Source organism: Gorilla gorilla, chromosome 17 (genome assembly GCF_029281585.2).
Source record: "Gorilla gorilla gorilla isolate KB3781 chromosome 17, NHGRI_mGorGor1-v2.1_pri, whole genome shotgun sequence".
Lineage (NCBI taxonomy): Eukaryota > Metazoa > Chordata > Mammalia > Primates > Hominidae > Gorilla > Gorilla gorilla.
Window position 1 is genome coordinate 66,016,301 of NC_073241.2, and position 15,776 is coordinate 66,032,076.

At 42.8% G+C, this 15,776-nt stretch overlaps 1 protein-coding gene across 4 annotated transcripts in view; it reads right to left on the reverse strand.

Annotated features, from left to right (window-relative positions):
- TPGS2 (tubulin polyglutamylase complex subunit 2) overlaps positions 1–15,776 on the reverse strand; it is a 41,994-nt gene that overhangs the window by 11,818 nt on the left and 14,400 nt on the right. For 3 of the 4 annotated variants that reach the window (XM_019013873.4, XM_004059344.5, XM_031003659.3), the window contains exons 3-5: positions 9,229–9,316; positions 6,765–6,893; positions 1,605–1,718 (exon numbers count right to left, since the gene is read on the reverse strand). In XM_019013873.4, coding sequence (XP_018869418.1) covers positions 1,605–1,718; positions 6,765–6,893; positions 9,229–9,316 — 331 coding nt within the window. Of the gene's footprint in view, positions 1–1,019; positions 1,237–1,604; positions 1,719–6,764; positions 6,894–9,228; positions 9,317–15,776 lie in introns of those variants that run through there. The other variant, XM_019013871.4, reaches the window with a different exon arrangement.

Sequence of the window (15,776 nt, forward strand, 5' to 3'; positions counted from 1 at the left end):
CTGAAGTAGAAGACAAAGGAAGTAAAAGATAAAGAATAGCTTAACAGTTTTTTCTTTTTAACTGTAAAAGGTTATACTCATGGCCTTAAAAAAAAAATCCCAACAGAGAGAATGGAAAATGTAAAGTAAAAGTTCCCCTTCTGCCCCACTTCTAACCCTCCAGTCTCCTTCTCTAGTGGCCACTTTACCAGTTCCTTTGGTACTCTTACAAATTTTTGCTAGATCAGTAGATTGATCTATCTGCTGGTCTCTGACCATCTGGAAGTCCAGTCAGGCTATCTAGGCAGCTACTCCTTTTCTGTGTGTCATAGCACTCCCCTCCCCCGGTAGGGGGGCGGAATACTGTGGTCTCAGCTTTCCTGAGAGAGAAAAACACTGAATGGCTTAGGTTTTTTTTGAAGAGGTCTCTATCGGTGCCATGAAAAACAAAAAATGCCACAAAAAAACCACCATGAAGGAGCTTAGCCCAGTTCACTCCTGGGAGTCTTGCCTATACTGTGATGTCCTGCCTCCCAGTTTGTGACTTTCCATTCTTACTACTTCGAGCCTATCTTACTTCCTCTGCTGTCTAGATAGCTATAATATCTCCCTAAGTGCCCTCCATTATCCATCCAGTCTCTTTCTTTGCCAAAACTGCTGGTAGTCATGATCCCTGCCATTTTACTAAACAACCTTCATTAGCTCCCCACTGTCTTCCACATTATGTCCAAACTCCTTTGCTTGCTTTCAAAGCTCTGCATCAGAGACAGCAATTGGCCTTCTAGCTTAATCTCCTCCTCATCCCCTACATAACCATGTGGCCCACTGAATTGGAATTGTCATTCCCCACAAATCAATTGTACTTTCCCATGGCTTGGCTTTTACCCATTTGTCCCTTTGCTTGGATGCTCCCTTGTCTCTTTTACTCCACCAAATCCTCCTCCCCACCCGGTATCTAATTCCTACCCCACAGTTCAAGATGCAGCTCCATGATTACTTTGCAACAGTTCCTCTGGCTGGATGATTTCTCCTTGCCCCAGAGGTAAATCCTGGTGTCTGTATCCTCTCACCCCTACCAGACAGCTAGCTGAAGAGGGCTGCCATTGTCCAGCTCTGTAGTTTCACAGTCCCTAGGCTGGGGTCTGAAGTGCTGTTAGGGGGCTAGGTGGCAGCTGTTGCTTGAGGGCAGAGAGGCTTTTAATTTCCCATCAGGGGTCTTTGGTCTAGTAATTCAGGTTTTTATTGCTGTTAATTGGCCTAGATATAGAAGTATAAAAGAAAGATAAAAGATAATGTGTTTTCTGGATGCTTATCTAGTACATGAACTTGCTGTAGGAGTCTATAAACAAAATGTCTATTTCTTTTAGTTTTTACTCCCATATTATCCTAATCCCATCAACTATTTGGCAATAACTCACAAATGAAGATGGATAAAAGGACTAATAATTAGCCCAAAGGGTGATGCTCAGAGAGAACCAAAGGGGTTTTTGGGTTTGGGACACACAAGGAACCTGGGAGCATCTCAAGAGGCCAAGGAGGTATGTGTCTCCTGAGCCATGGCTGACAAGCAAGGTCAGGCAAGACCCTAGCCAAACTACGGGACCACGCTTGTAAACAATTCTTACCTGGTTTCCCACTTTTGTAGACAAGGCAAACTTTCCCACTGCCATTGCATGAATCCAGCTCAAATATCACACTGCGAGAGTCAAAGTGAGGCTTCTCTGGCTGATCATCACTGGCTGCAAACCCAGAAGTTAATGGTAATGCTCAAACAAACTCAACTCAAACACATACCTATATATCCAACTTTGCTAGGTGGAAAAAACAGAAGGAAAAAGCCTTATCTCAGACATATACTTAAGTAGTATTTTCAAATAAATTCTGTATTTGAATTAAAGCCCTAATCTCATTCATGGACTAGGCCTTCTGTCTGGGTTTCTCTATCAGCAACAGACAATGTCAGGGAATCTGAGAAAAGGAGGCATGAGAAAGCAAACTTCTTGAAAGTGGGACCACAGAGCCATCTGAATGGCTTGATGCTGACATAACTTCATTTCCTTTCCTGAGATTGTTTATTCTATAAAAGTGGGATAGCAAACACATTATCTGGATCTTTCCTTCTTTTTTTTTTTTTTTTTGAGACGGAGTCTCGCTCTGTTGCCTAGGCTGGAGTGCAATGGCATAATCTCGGCTCACTGCAACCTCCACCTCCTGGGTTGAAGCAATTCTCCTACTTCAGCCTCCTGAGTAGCTGGGACTACCGGCATGTGCCACCACGCCTGGCTAATTTTTGTATTTTTAGTAGGGACGGAGTTTCACCACATTGGCCAGACTGCTCTCGAACTCCTGACCTCAAGTGATCTGCCCATCTTGGCCTCCCAAAATGCTGGGATTACAGGCACGAGCCACCGCGCCTGGTCAGAACCATGTAAAAGCCCTCTAAGTCATGTGGCATAACTCTAATTCATTCTTTTTAAATGACTATTTCATAGTCTGTGGGAGTGACGTACCCTCATTTATTCCAGCATTCCTCTATGGATAGGCATTTGCCTACCATTACTTGGTTGTGAATGCTACAATAATCTTCTCTGTACATGCCCTTATATTCTGGTGCTTTCATTATATGGGACAGATTCCCTGCAATAGAATAGATGTTGCCAGATTGCTCTTCAAAAAGGACTTTTTAAGATCCAGGGAGACAGACTGGAAGTCCTTTGTTTTTGAAAGATATTTTCAATGGGTATAGAATTCTAGGTTTATTTTATTTTTTTTTTGAGACAGGGTCTCCACTCTATCACCTGGGCTGGAGTGCAGTGACATGTGAACATGGTTCATTGTAGCCTTGACCTCCTGGGTTCAAGCAATCCTCCTGCCTCAGACTCCCAAGTAGCTGGGGTCCATAGGTGTGGCCACCATACCCAGGTAATTTTTAAATTTTTTGTAGAGATGGAGTTTCGCTATGTTGCCTAGGCTGATCTCAAACTCCTGGGCTCTAGTGATCCTCTGGCCTCAGCCTCCTAAAGTGCTGGGATTACAGGTGTGAATGACTGAACAACCTATTTTTTCCTTTGAGTGAGTATTTTATCTCACTTGAATTGCTTTTAAGGAGAAATATGCTGTTATCCTTATCTTTGTTCTCTTGTGTGTAATTTGTCTTTTCCCTTTGGCTGCATTTATGATTTTCTCTTTATCTTTGATTTTGAACAATCTGATTATGGTGTTTCTTGTTATCATTTGTGTTTCTTGTTCCTGGCTTATTAAGCTTATTGGATACGTGGATTTATAGTTACCATGATTGGTAAACTTTTGAGCCGTTATTTCTTCAAATATTTTCTAGCCCCTGACCCCTCTTCTCAAAGACTCCAATTACACATACATTATACCATATGTTTTCCCTCAGGTCACTGATGCTGTTTTCATTATAAATAATTTTTGTTCTGTGTAACTTCAGATAGCTTCTATTATGTGTTGAAGTTCTCTAGTCTCTTCTTCTGCAATGTCTTAGCCACTAATAATCCAAACCACTGCATTTTTCATATCAGTGCTTGAAAATCACTGTTTTATATATATTGTCTGTTGTTTGTCATTGTTGCTCCAGGTGGGTAGATAAATCTGTTCTGTTACTCCATCTTGGATGAAATAAAAAGTCCAGTTGATATGTTCCCACCAAGTTTTGGCAGCCCTGCCTGGTGCTGACTGAGGTCTGCCCACAGGTGAAAAGTTGTAAGAACAGAAAACTCAATGTGGCTCCCTTCTGCCAACTGTAGACACCATTCCAGCTTCTGCCTGCTTTTGACTACTCTCCACTCCTTTAAGACACATGTTTTTAAACTTCTTCCAGAGTACAGAGTATTACCTGCAGAAGTCTTGCTCTGGTAAAAGAGATTCTGCCATATTATAAACACAACGTCAATATTTGAATTTTTTTTTTTTTCAAATCTACAATGTCACTGTTTTCAGTTCCTCCCTGAAATTTTAGTTTGGTTTTACCTCCACAGGGGCATATAAGCATATCGTTTTGTACTCTGTATCTAATAACGTCACTCTTAGCTGTACCAATGGATCTCTTTTGCTACTTTTTTGAGATGGAGTCTTGCTCTGTTGCTGGGCCGGAGTGCAGTGGCATGATCTTGGCTTACTGCAACCTCTGCCTCCTGGGTTCAAGTGACTCTCTTGCCTCAGCCTCCCGAGTAGCTGGGATTACAGGTGCCCGCCACCACGCCTGGCTAATTTTTGTACTTTTAGTAGAGACGGGGTTTCACCATGTTGGCCAAGATGGTCTTGATCTCCTGACCTCATGATTCGCTCCCCTCGGCCTCCCAAAGTGCTGGTATTACAGGTGTGAGCTACCGCACCCGGCCCTCTTTTTTCTTGATTAAAATTTTTTTAAAGTTTTATTTTTAATTGACAAATAATAATTGTATATATTTATATATTGATGGAGAACAACATGCTATTTTAAGATGTATATGCATTGTGGAAAGATCAAATCGGGCTAATTAGCATATCCACCACTAGTATTTATCATTTCTTTGTGGTGAGAACATTTAAAATCCTTTCTTTTAGCTATTTTGAAATATACATTATTAGCTATAGTCATTATGCTGTGCAATAGATCACCAGAACTTATTCCTCCTGTCTCACTGAAACTGTGCCTGTTGACCAACGTTTCCCCTTTCCCTGTCCAGCCTCCACACCCCAAGCCTCTGGTAACCACTGCTGATCTGTTACCTGTTATCTGTGCTGGTTCTCATTCATGGGGTTGTGTGTCCTCATCTGCTGAGTTAATGTCAGTGTGCTTATTATTCCCTCACAAGTAATTTGTTATTTTTGCCTAGAAGCTTGTAATTTTCTCCACATCAGGATATGCATCAGTGTCTGTGTTTTCTCATCTGTTCAACTTGGGTCTAGGTGGGCCCTTTCCATCTGCAGAGAGGTGTCTTTTATTAGTATGTATTTACTGCCTTTCCATCTATTTTCTCTTTTTTGAGCACCCATAATTCCAATGGAAAGTGTCCTGAATCTATTTTCCACTTCTCTTAATTCCTACCTTTTCCCTCATAATTCCCCTCTTTTAAATTTATTCATCTATGCTTTAAAATATTTCTTGCACTTGATTTTTCAGGCTAACTCAGGTCTCAATAAAATACATACACTCTTCTTCAATTCATGTAGTCAATTGTTTGAGAATCTTTGTTTTTATCCATAGAAAGTCTTTATGTTGTCTTAAATCTCCTTAAGTATTCTTGTTCTTATTTAGATTTTTATCTGTGTCCCCTAGCAGTTTTATTTCTCTGGTTGTGTTTTTTTTTTAAATAGTGATGGGATCTCACTATTTTGCCCAGGTTAGAGTGTGGTGGCTATTCACAGGTGTGATCACAGCATGCTACAGCCTCAAACTTGTGGGCTCAAGTGATCAGTGGCGATTTACAGAGGTGATGATAGCACACTACGGCCTCAATCTCCTGGGATCCAGTGATCCTCTTGCCTCAGCCTCACAAGTAGCTAGGAATACAGGCTCATGCCACTGCTCCCGGCTTACTGTGTATTCTATTTCTTGCTGATGATCCTCTCTCTGACTGCTGAGTCCCCTGACAGAAGTCACTGTTTTTCCATTTAGGTTTAATGAGACTTAGGTATACTTGTTGCACTATCCTAAAATGCATGAATCTAGCAGGTGTCGGAAGGCCAAGTGGTTTTTATCCCCATTTGTATGTGGAACAATGTGATCCCATGAAGCCTCTCTGTTATCTACTCTACCTCTTCTCTTCCAGCCTCAAGAGCAGGGAAGACTTAGCCCACCTATTTGACTACTTCACCTTTTAGAGAAGCCCACCCCACACATATAAAGACAGTGAGACCTTTTTCCTACCCCTGGAAATTCCACAAATCTTTGTGTGACAGGCTCTTTCCAGGGCCCATCACTGTCTAGCCTCTGCCCCCGAACTTCTCTGGTACTATTCTTCAATTGCTCATCCAATCGGAGGAGAAAGCCTTACATCAGTTTTCTCTGCCAGGGCTTAGTGAACCCCAAGGTCTTAGTATTGGAGACATTAGTTGCCTATTCACTATTTGTTCTTCCTTTCTTTCTTAATGAAAGCCCAGTTCTGTTCAAGGAAGCCATACTGCACAACTAAAAGTATTTACCTTCTCAGACCCCTGGCAACCTGGGTTGCCATTTGACTCTTCTAATAGCTATTAGGAGGTGCTGCTGAGAAAACCATTGTTTTCTTGATCAAAAGGGAGAGATTCTGCAAACAGCCAGGTATTTTGCCCTTCGCCATTTACTCGTCTTTTTTCCTGACAGGAAAAGCCCACCTTCCTCAACCATAAGGATGAAAACCATATCCAAAGCCTGGTGCAGCACAATGCCAGAGGGAGACTTTATCATTGACTTTCTCAAGCAGCGACATCAGCCTAGTTCCAGATTTCTTGTTATGAGAAAAATAAATTGCTATTTAAACATTGTAACTACATCTGTTATATGCGACCAAACACAACTCTGACTAAGTCCTCACTTATACCCAGTTGCTCCTAGGTTTTAGCAGCCACTTGACTTATGAGCCATTTCACTCAGAAGTGGCAAAGAGCTTGGAGGTAAAAATGGAAAGGAAAGGAGCTGTATTTAGATTGTCATGTTCCCTGAATCCTCTTGATACTGAAATGTTGAGTGAAGTTTAATCTTTAACATTCATTCATGCACCAAGATTCATTAAGTACCTACTATGTGCCAGGCATGGAGTTGGATGCTGGAAACAAAGATACCAACCTTGGCATCTTCCTACCTTCATGTGTATCATCCTCCAGGTCTGCCAGAGTGGGTGCATTAGGAAGTGAATACATGGAAGACTGGGTGAGCTGAGTCAGTTTTGAGATGCTGTTAATTGCCATGCTTCCCAGTGGAATGATGTGCTCTAGGGGAACATGCGTTAAGGAGAATTACATGGAGTAACAGCCTAGTTACAATGGTTATCATGAGATTCTGCTTGAATAACCTAAGCCCAGGTATTGTTTGGCCCCATGGCTGAGGAATCTGATGGGAGGTGGGAAGAAGAGGATTACTCACTGCATATTCCAAAGTACCAACCTTTCATACAAAAAAAAAGGAACTGGGGGCCATGGGTGATGAAGAGCCCCCATTGTATGTATTAGGGTAGAGTGGAAGAAAAATTTCAAAGGGAATACCAACAAAGAACTGGGAAATCTGGGCTTTGGGACATTTGAAGGGTAAAGGACTTTAAAATGTTTTTGCTCCCTCTTTCCTTTGTTTAGCAAGTATTCTGCATAAACATTTTCTGAAGGAGTAATAGCTTTGGTTACATAATGGACCCCTTCTATTCTTCTTGTTATAAGCTTTCATGATAAAAAAAAAAATCCCCCCCTTCTCTTTATCATTTTCCCTTACTCAGTGATGAGAATTTGGCAGTCTTCTTGCTTGGTTCTAGTCTTCTGTGATTAGGGTGTAAATACGGACTAGGAAGCTGCATGTTTTCTTTATTTGCTGAAAAAACTGGAATGGTTTAAAGCAATAAAACAATCTGTGTAAAGACCATGGAATGTCTAAGAATAAAAGACCACTAAAGAGGCAAACATCAGAAGATGCCTCTGCTGCCTTTTCTGTCATTGACTTAGGCTGTTCAGTATATCATGGGTATGGAAATGGGGATAAGAAGACTGGGCTTGGGGAGATTAAATTAGAGAAGGTATTGCAATAATGAACTGGGAGTCATTCATAAAACTTTTATTCTCTGAAGCAGGCATATAAAGGGGCTAGCCTGTTGCAAGGATGTGGGCCAGGGAGAGTCCATCAGTTGGTTTAGTCTCTGTCCCCTCTCTGTTGCTCCAGACACCAAAAGCCACGGCCATGCTATAAAAGAAGGTTCTGATGCTGGTGACAAGGGTGGTTTCTAAGCCATAGGAGGAAATGATTCTAAGATAAAAGCTAATGTTCAATATTCACTAGCAAGCTATAAAAAAGTACCTCTGGCTGGGTGCGGTGCCTCACACCTGTAATGCCAGCACTTTGGGAGGCCAAGGTGGGCGGATCATGAGGTCAGGAGTTCAAGACCAGCCTGACCAACATGGTGAAACCCTGTCTCTACTAAAAATACAAAAATTAGCCGGGTATGGTGGCACATGCCTGTAATCCCAGCTACTCAGGAGGCTGAGGCAGAAGAATCTCTTGAACCCGGGAGGCGGAGGTTGCAGTGAGCAGAGATCGCGCCACTGTACTCCAGCTTGGGCAACAGAGTGAGACTCCATCTTAAAAAAAAAAAAAAAAGTACCTCTGACCAGCAGTGCAAGATAGACAGGAAGGCTTTGGTAATCACCCAAACAGAACTCAGGTGTGTAGGTAGAAGGCCGAGGCAACAAAGGGGAGAAGTCTGCTCTGCAGATTTTTAGTGCAACAGAAGTCACTGCATTTTTAGGGACAGCAGTGGGGAAATGTAGGGTACTTCCCAAGGCCAAAGTAGATCTGGTTGGAGTCAGAGACAATAATGGACTGGAGGGGAGGAACTGGAGGGGAGGGGCTGGGGAATCTGTGCCACGAACGGGCTGGGCTCCTGTGGCTGGACAGGGTTTTCTAGCCTATGAAATGTTTTCAAGAGTCTTCAGCTAAATGTTCAGCACTGCCTTTCATGCCTACATAGTACCTACAATCTGACATGTACAAACTTGTGAGTTCCCACATCCACACAAAAATGTTTTGTCCTAGACAAAAGATGGCAGCCTGTGAATTGAGGTAGCTGGTGACTTAGGCTGAGGTGATGTGAAGGAGAGAAGCGAAGACTCTGGTTTGAGGATTAGGGCCCTGAGGTCTTTATGATGGTGGGAATAAAGGAAGAGCCTGAAAGAGATAAGTGGTCCCCTCATAAACACTAGAGACTGTCACTGCCGCCTACCCTGAGGGGTTTGCTTGGAGGTAGAGCCCTCTGAGGCTTTAAGTTTGAGGTGGCTAGGGTTTTTTATGTAGTAATTAATGGTTTTCTCTACCCTATTCCTACAGGAATCCTCTAAATTGAACTTCCAGTTCCATACTGCTAGACTGTTGTGGGATTTGTGGTGGGTGAAGCAATGATGGCATCTGTTAGTTTTGGGACATAATCACAGCTTCTGGACATGGCACTTGAGGGGCACCCATGAAAACCATCCAGATTCAAAGACTCAAAAGTCGAAGGGCCCTCAGAGTTGTCCCATTCAATCTCTCAGCCAGGGAAATGTTCTCCTACAACAAGGAGGCTGACTCACCATCCAGCTTCACACTCCATGTCATGTGGAAGCCATTGGTCATCAGGTAAAAGTTCTTCACATCTTCAGGCATCACACAGTTATTCTTCTAGAATCACAAAGCAGCTAAGTGTTAGGTCAGGGCTGGGAAAGAGGGTACAGGGCTATGGCTTAAGGCACTGGGGACACGTTTAGCATGTTATACGTCCCTGAAATAGGAAGGCTCTGATAGTTACCTACAAAACTCTATTAGAGAGGCACTGGGGTCTTGCAAGCAGAGTTCCAGTTTGCTTTTTTTTTCTTCAGCAGCTAATGCAAACCAGGTACCTGCTCTGCCATGATAATGCCTCAATGGGCAGCCACCTGGCAAAGGAGCTCAAAGGGAACAAGCTGAAGAGGAGACAGGGGAACATGGCAAGAGGGGAAGTCCTAGGTAAAGTCTGACAATGTTCAAGCAAAGCAATCACTGCTGTACATATCAGACCCATGGTCATATATTATTTTCTGAAACAAATTATTGGACAAATGAGAGCATCTTAAAAGTGAAGAGTGCCTGTAATCCCAGCACTTTGGGAGGCCGAGGTGGGCGGGTCACGAGATCAGGAGATGGAGACCATCCTGGCTAACATGGTGAAACCCTATCTCTACTAAAAATACAAAAAATTAGCAGGGTGTGGTGGCGGGCGCCTGTAGTCCCAGCTACTCGGGAGGCTGAGGCAGGAGAATGGCATGAACCTGGGAGGCGGAGCTTGCAGTGAGCCGAGATTGTGCCACTGTACTCCAGCCTGGGCGACAAAGAGAGACTCCATCTCAAAAAAAAAAAAAAGTGAAGAGTATATTATTTCCAGAAAACTTATGCAATGTCTAAGTTCTGACAGCTCTTAGAAGGTAACCGTATATACTCAGATATTTCACATATCCATGGATATGAAATCATCCAAAACTGTTGGATAAGAAATCATCCAAACCGTTGGTGGAGAGAACAAAGAAGAAACTTAGTATCCCTTCAGGAGATACCAGGAACAAGCCCTACATTCTAAGTAACTCACATCTGTGTGTGTGTATGACCAGTCTTCCCTAGCCAACTCAAATCCCTGGAATGTGCAAAGGATGAGTTCTCCAATTCATTTCCTGGGCCCCCTAGAGTGACTTCTTGATGTAGTTACAGAGGCAAAGAGGCAACATGTTAATAACTATCCAAGCTTGTGGCTTACTGGACCCTTCTGAGATGTGATACCGACAACTGCTTATGTCAGGACTGCATTAGGTCATCCTGTCAGTCAGTTCTAGGTACCCAATGCATGGGAAAGCATCATGTAGAAGGACGATTTGAGTTCACTTCCCAACTCTGCCAGTATCTGAGTGACGAACACATCACTCTGTGAATCTAGGTTCAAGAATAAACTCTAAGACTTAATATACAGAACACTGGCAGTACGAGGGGGTGTGAGTTTGATAGGAAGAGAGGAGACTAGGAAATTATTATTATTCACAGCCACAGCATCTTCAGGAACTATAGATAAAGAGAAAGCTTCAAGCTTGCTGGAGATTTTAAGCATGTTTTTAGATTATTAAATGGACAACAGCTGTCATTTTAATGAAACAGGTTTTAAATTTATTTATGAACTAAAATGTATGTTCTGATCAAGTTTTGTTTTTTCTGTGTCCATTATTTAGTACCCAGTCTCATAAATGTGAAATTTAAGAGACTCAGACTTCTTGGACTAATTTGTTTTCCTATTATTTGGAGTAATGGGCTTGCTCCTAGTGCCTCCTGTGTGGCCACATTATCTGTGCTTTCAGAAGAAGAAATGCACTTGCGGAATGCCTTTCTCACACTCCTAAAACCCTGGTACAGGAAGCCTACAGTTACCAGTGTTCTGCAAGGTCCTTGCTCCTCTCGTCGCCCCAAAAGGCCAGCATTGCTCTGACATTTTGATCACTAGTGCCATCTAGTGGTGAAGACAAGGAAACTACTGTCTATCCGCCTTTCTTAATGGGGATTCCATGAGATCCAGGCTGAGGGCAGGTGGACTATTTGGCATTGTTCATATGTAAGACAGGCTGAATAATTCCAGTAATTAATAGTAATTATAACATTTGTTATGGTATTTATTTCACCCAAGAAATAAGTTTTGGTATTATTTCATACCAATATTTTTTACAATTATTCAAAATTCATACAAATAGAAAAAAATCTGTGAAATCAAATATTTAACACACATTTCAAATACTAATATACATAAAAATATTCAAGTAAACCAAATTCATGAAAAACATCAATCCCTCACTGTCATTCTAATTTAAACGACTAGCGGCCCTAACTCTGCTGCTTTTTGCTGCAGACCCTTCTGCCCCAAGCACCCCTGGGGCAGTTGCTGGGCCTGCAGTTCTCCAGCCTTCCTACTGCATGTAGCTCTTCTGAGTGGGGCAAATCCAGGAAGAAAGGTTCACAACCAAAATTTAAATGACCACATACTTGCTTCAGTCCTTTAAGGTTGGAGAGAAAAGTAAACAACCTCTCCTAATTTTAACGTATCTCACCATTTTTTTTTTTTTCTGGCCAGTGACTCAGTTACTACCGTTTTAAAATTTCTCTTCTAACCAACCTGAAAAGAGTTTGCTTTTCCACAGGGAGCAATCTGCCCACATCAGAGGGCTTCTTCCCACACAGATCCATGCCCAGTCTATATTTTGGGGGGTGTGATAAGAGGGCAGGGAGGAGGAAGATCGGCAGAAAGTGAATGGAGGAGGGTAATATCAGGATTGGAGGGAGGGTCTGGGGAGAAAGCCAACAAGGGAGAATAACAATGACTGGTGTCTGAAATAACAGCTGATTGCACCAAGATGGTATCTGCAATCTCTAGCCCAGTGGTGATTCTGTCACATAGTTCCTAATTTTTAATCTTTCTTTTCTTCTCCTGAGACAATCTACAATGGTTTATTTAAGCTACTTTAGAAAGAGTCCATCACAAGCTCTGTTACTACTTCATCAGATGAAGGACCTGAGCCACTTTTTTGTTTTGGGAGCTATCAACAAGATTCCAGAAAACCAATAGCACTGGGCCTCAAGGGAAGGGCTAGGGGCTGTCCATTGCCTTCTACTCACCTTTTCTACTCCTGGACAATCCTGCACCCCATTGTTCCCCTCAGTTTTAGAGGCCACTTCCCAACTGGGGAGCCGATGCAGGATCAGGTCAGCATAGGGCCCAAAGGACAGAAATCAATGTCTCCGTAGGTGCTGGTCCATGCTGAGCTGGCTCTCTGGCTGGTCTGCAACCACGGCCAGGTGAAGAGCTGCCCAGGACGTCCATCAAGGAGCATGAGAACATTGCTGGAAATTGTGGCAATGAGCACAACGGCATCTCCTGAAACTCTTCTCAGGGAGGACATTCCATGAAGTGGAGGAAAACCTGGATGAGCTGTGGAGGGATGGTGTGAGATCCCCAGGAGAATTCCCAAATATATTCTCAAACTCCCACCTTAGGAGACGTGGAGGGCTTGGTTAACTGAACCCTATTGTTTTGTTGAGTAGGGTATGAGAGTTTGGGGCCAGAGCTGCATTGCTTAACAGCCAAAGGAAAGGTAGCATACTTTTTCCAAAATCCTTTCTCCACAGAACCATCAGTCTCCCTCTAAAAATATGTGAAGAAAAAAATATATAAATATTGGCCTGTCTAGAGGCACCACAAGTCTTGGTGAAGCTGTGTGTCTGACAGAGCTCATACGAGGCAACCTTCAGAAGAGTAATACCCTCAAGTTTATATAATCATCAAAATTCTACCACTGGGGGAATTAGTGGGGGAAGCCTTTGCATCTACAGCTGCTCTGCTTCAGAGATGGTGGGTGTGGTAGCCTGAGTCTCAGGAATGCAATTAAGGATTGCTTGTGGAAAAGAAGTTAGGCAACCTTGGGAAGGCTCGACACTCTTTCTGACTTTTGCGTTTTATCTAATTCACTTACTCATTTCACATTTATTAAGTATCTATTATGGGATAAATACTGTGTGGGGCACTAGAAACAGAAAGAGAAATGAGGGAAGGGGCGGAGAAGGCTGTGTCAGACACATGGATTGCTTATTCAAATCCACCTTCCTTTTTCTCCTTGGCAGAACCTTCATTTTGTCTGAGATGGCAATGTGTCCTATTAAATACTTGTTTTCAGAACCTCCTGCAATTACTGCTGGACATTAAAATGTAAACACAAGTCCAAAAGAGAAGGTTTCTAAGAAAACTTTCACTGTCCTGTTAAAAGGTGACAGATATGCCTGGCCACATCCCTTACCTCTTTTTTGTTTTTTGAGCTTGGAAATGATAGCTCAGACTGTAGCAGTTATTTTGCCACTATGATATTGTGAAATATATATTTGGTCTCTGTCCCAGATTCCTGGCATACAATTTCTAAAATCCTTGGAATCTCCAAAGTGACATCTTTTTGTGTGCTAAAGAGTTGACAAATGACTGGCATCTCCAAGGTAGCTGCAGGATGGGGGATGATCACCAGAACAACCAAGGCAGGCAGTGGGTTGGAACTTTCAGCCCCACCCCCTGACCTCAGGGAGGGAAGAGGGGCTGAAGGGTAAGTTGATTATCAATGGCCCATGGCTTAATCAATCATGTCTACATAATGAAGCCTCCATAAAAACCCAAAAGACAGAGTTTGAAGAGCTTCCGGACAGCTGAGCACATGGAAGTTTCTGTAGTGTGGCGTGCTCTCGGATGGCAGGGAAGCTCCACGCCCCTCCCACCACACCTTGCCCTGTGCATCTCTTCATCTGTATCCTTTGTAATAAACCTGTAAATGTTAAGTAAGTGTTCCTCTGAGTTCTGTGAGCCACTCTAGCAAATTAATTGAACCTGAGCAGGGGGTCATGGGAACCCCAATTTATAGCTGGTGGGTCAGAAGCACAGGTAAAACAACCTGGGACTTGCAATTGGCATTGGAAGTGAGGGGCAGTCTTGTGAGACTGAGCCCTTAACCTACGGGATCTGATGCTATCTCCAGGGAGACAGTGTCGGAACTGAATTGGAGGACACCCAGCTGGTATTCACTGCAGAACTGATAGCTTGTTGATGTGTTTGGGAACTCCCCCTTGCAACACACACACATTTGGTCATGGAAATTTTCTGTGTTGATTGTTGCGGAGTAACAGGAGAGGAAAAACAGTGTGTGTTTTTTCTACTCAGAGGCACCATAAAGAAAAAGGACAAAATAATTACAGAGATAACGGCTTAACATTGTCAGGACTGATGAACCAACTGCAACTGTCTACCTCAGGACTTGTTACATGAAAAATATTAATTCCTATTTGCTTAAGCTATTGCTAGTTTATCTTTCCTTAAGCCAAACATATTCCTAATTTAAATAGAGATAAATGTTTAATAGATAAGTGTTGTGGAGCTGAAGGGGCAAAGAGAACTAGGAGGGAAGAGTCTGCGAGGAAGGAAAGGATCAAGAGAGTTGTGCTTCTGCATCCAAGGGAGGAGAGGCTAGCAGAGAAGGGAGTGGCTAACTGTGGGGCATGCAGGAGCCATACCAAGTGAGATGAAGTAAGTCTTTAGCCATGAAGAGGTCCTAGTGATTTTGACAGAATGGTATCCAAGAATGGTGATGGCTAAAGAGAGGCTGTGGCAGGATGAATAACTGAGAAATGAAGGAAGGATGGTAATTTGTAAACTATGGCCACTGGATCCACCCTGTCACCTGTTTTTGTAAAAATGTTTCATTTGAACACAGTCACACCCATGCATTTCCGTACTTTTGATGGCTGCTTTCACAGCTACAATGGCAGAAATGAGTAGTTGTGACAGAGACTGTAACGCCAGAGCATAAACTATCTGGTCCTCTAACGAAAACATTTCCCAACCCCTGGTGTAGACAACTTTTCTACACACTCGGCATGAAAAGGAACAAATAGCTAAATAGCTAGAAGGAGATATATGTTGAAGGTTTTTTGTTTTTAATTTTAAAGAGATGGGAAGCCCCTATGGGGAAGCTGCCAGGAGAAAGAAGTGAAGTGCTAGAGAGAAGGGTTGACTGGTGGAGAACACAGAGAATCTCCCAGGCAGAGTAAGAGCATGAAGTGAGGGGGTCACTAGTCACATGGTGTCGCAGGATGATTTCTTCTACTGGAAATGCTTCTCATAAATTCACAGTGGGGTGTGTAACAAACAGATCTTCAAGAAAGTTCAGAACCCACTCTGTAGACTGTAGAAAAACTGAGTCTGAAAAAAAAGGAGATATTCTGCCAAATCATTTGGTTTCTGTGGGCCATGGTTTCACCATCAGTAAACTGAATTTTTATCTGGGGATTGGAGGGTGTAACCAATCAAGAATTGTAAAGCCGTATGCAACTATGAAATGTCACTGAAATGCTTAATAATAACATAACTCTTCTGGCACCAGGATGCTATGAGAACTAAGACACAGATGCTTTCCTGGTGCTTGAAAGATGAAAAGCTCAGTGTAGACACTGGGCCTTACTATGGACCATGACAAAAGGCAGGTAGCAGGCACAATGAACATGAATCATACAACTGCACAGAGGCAGACAAACTGAAATTGTGTAT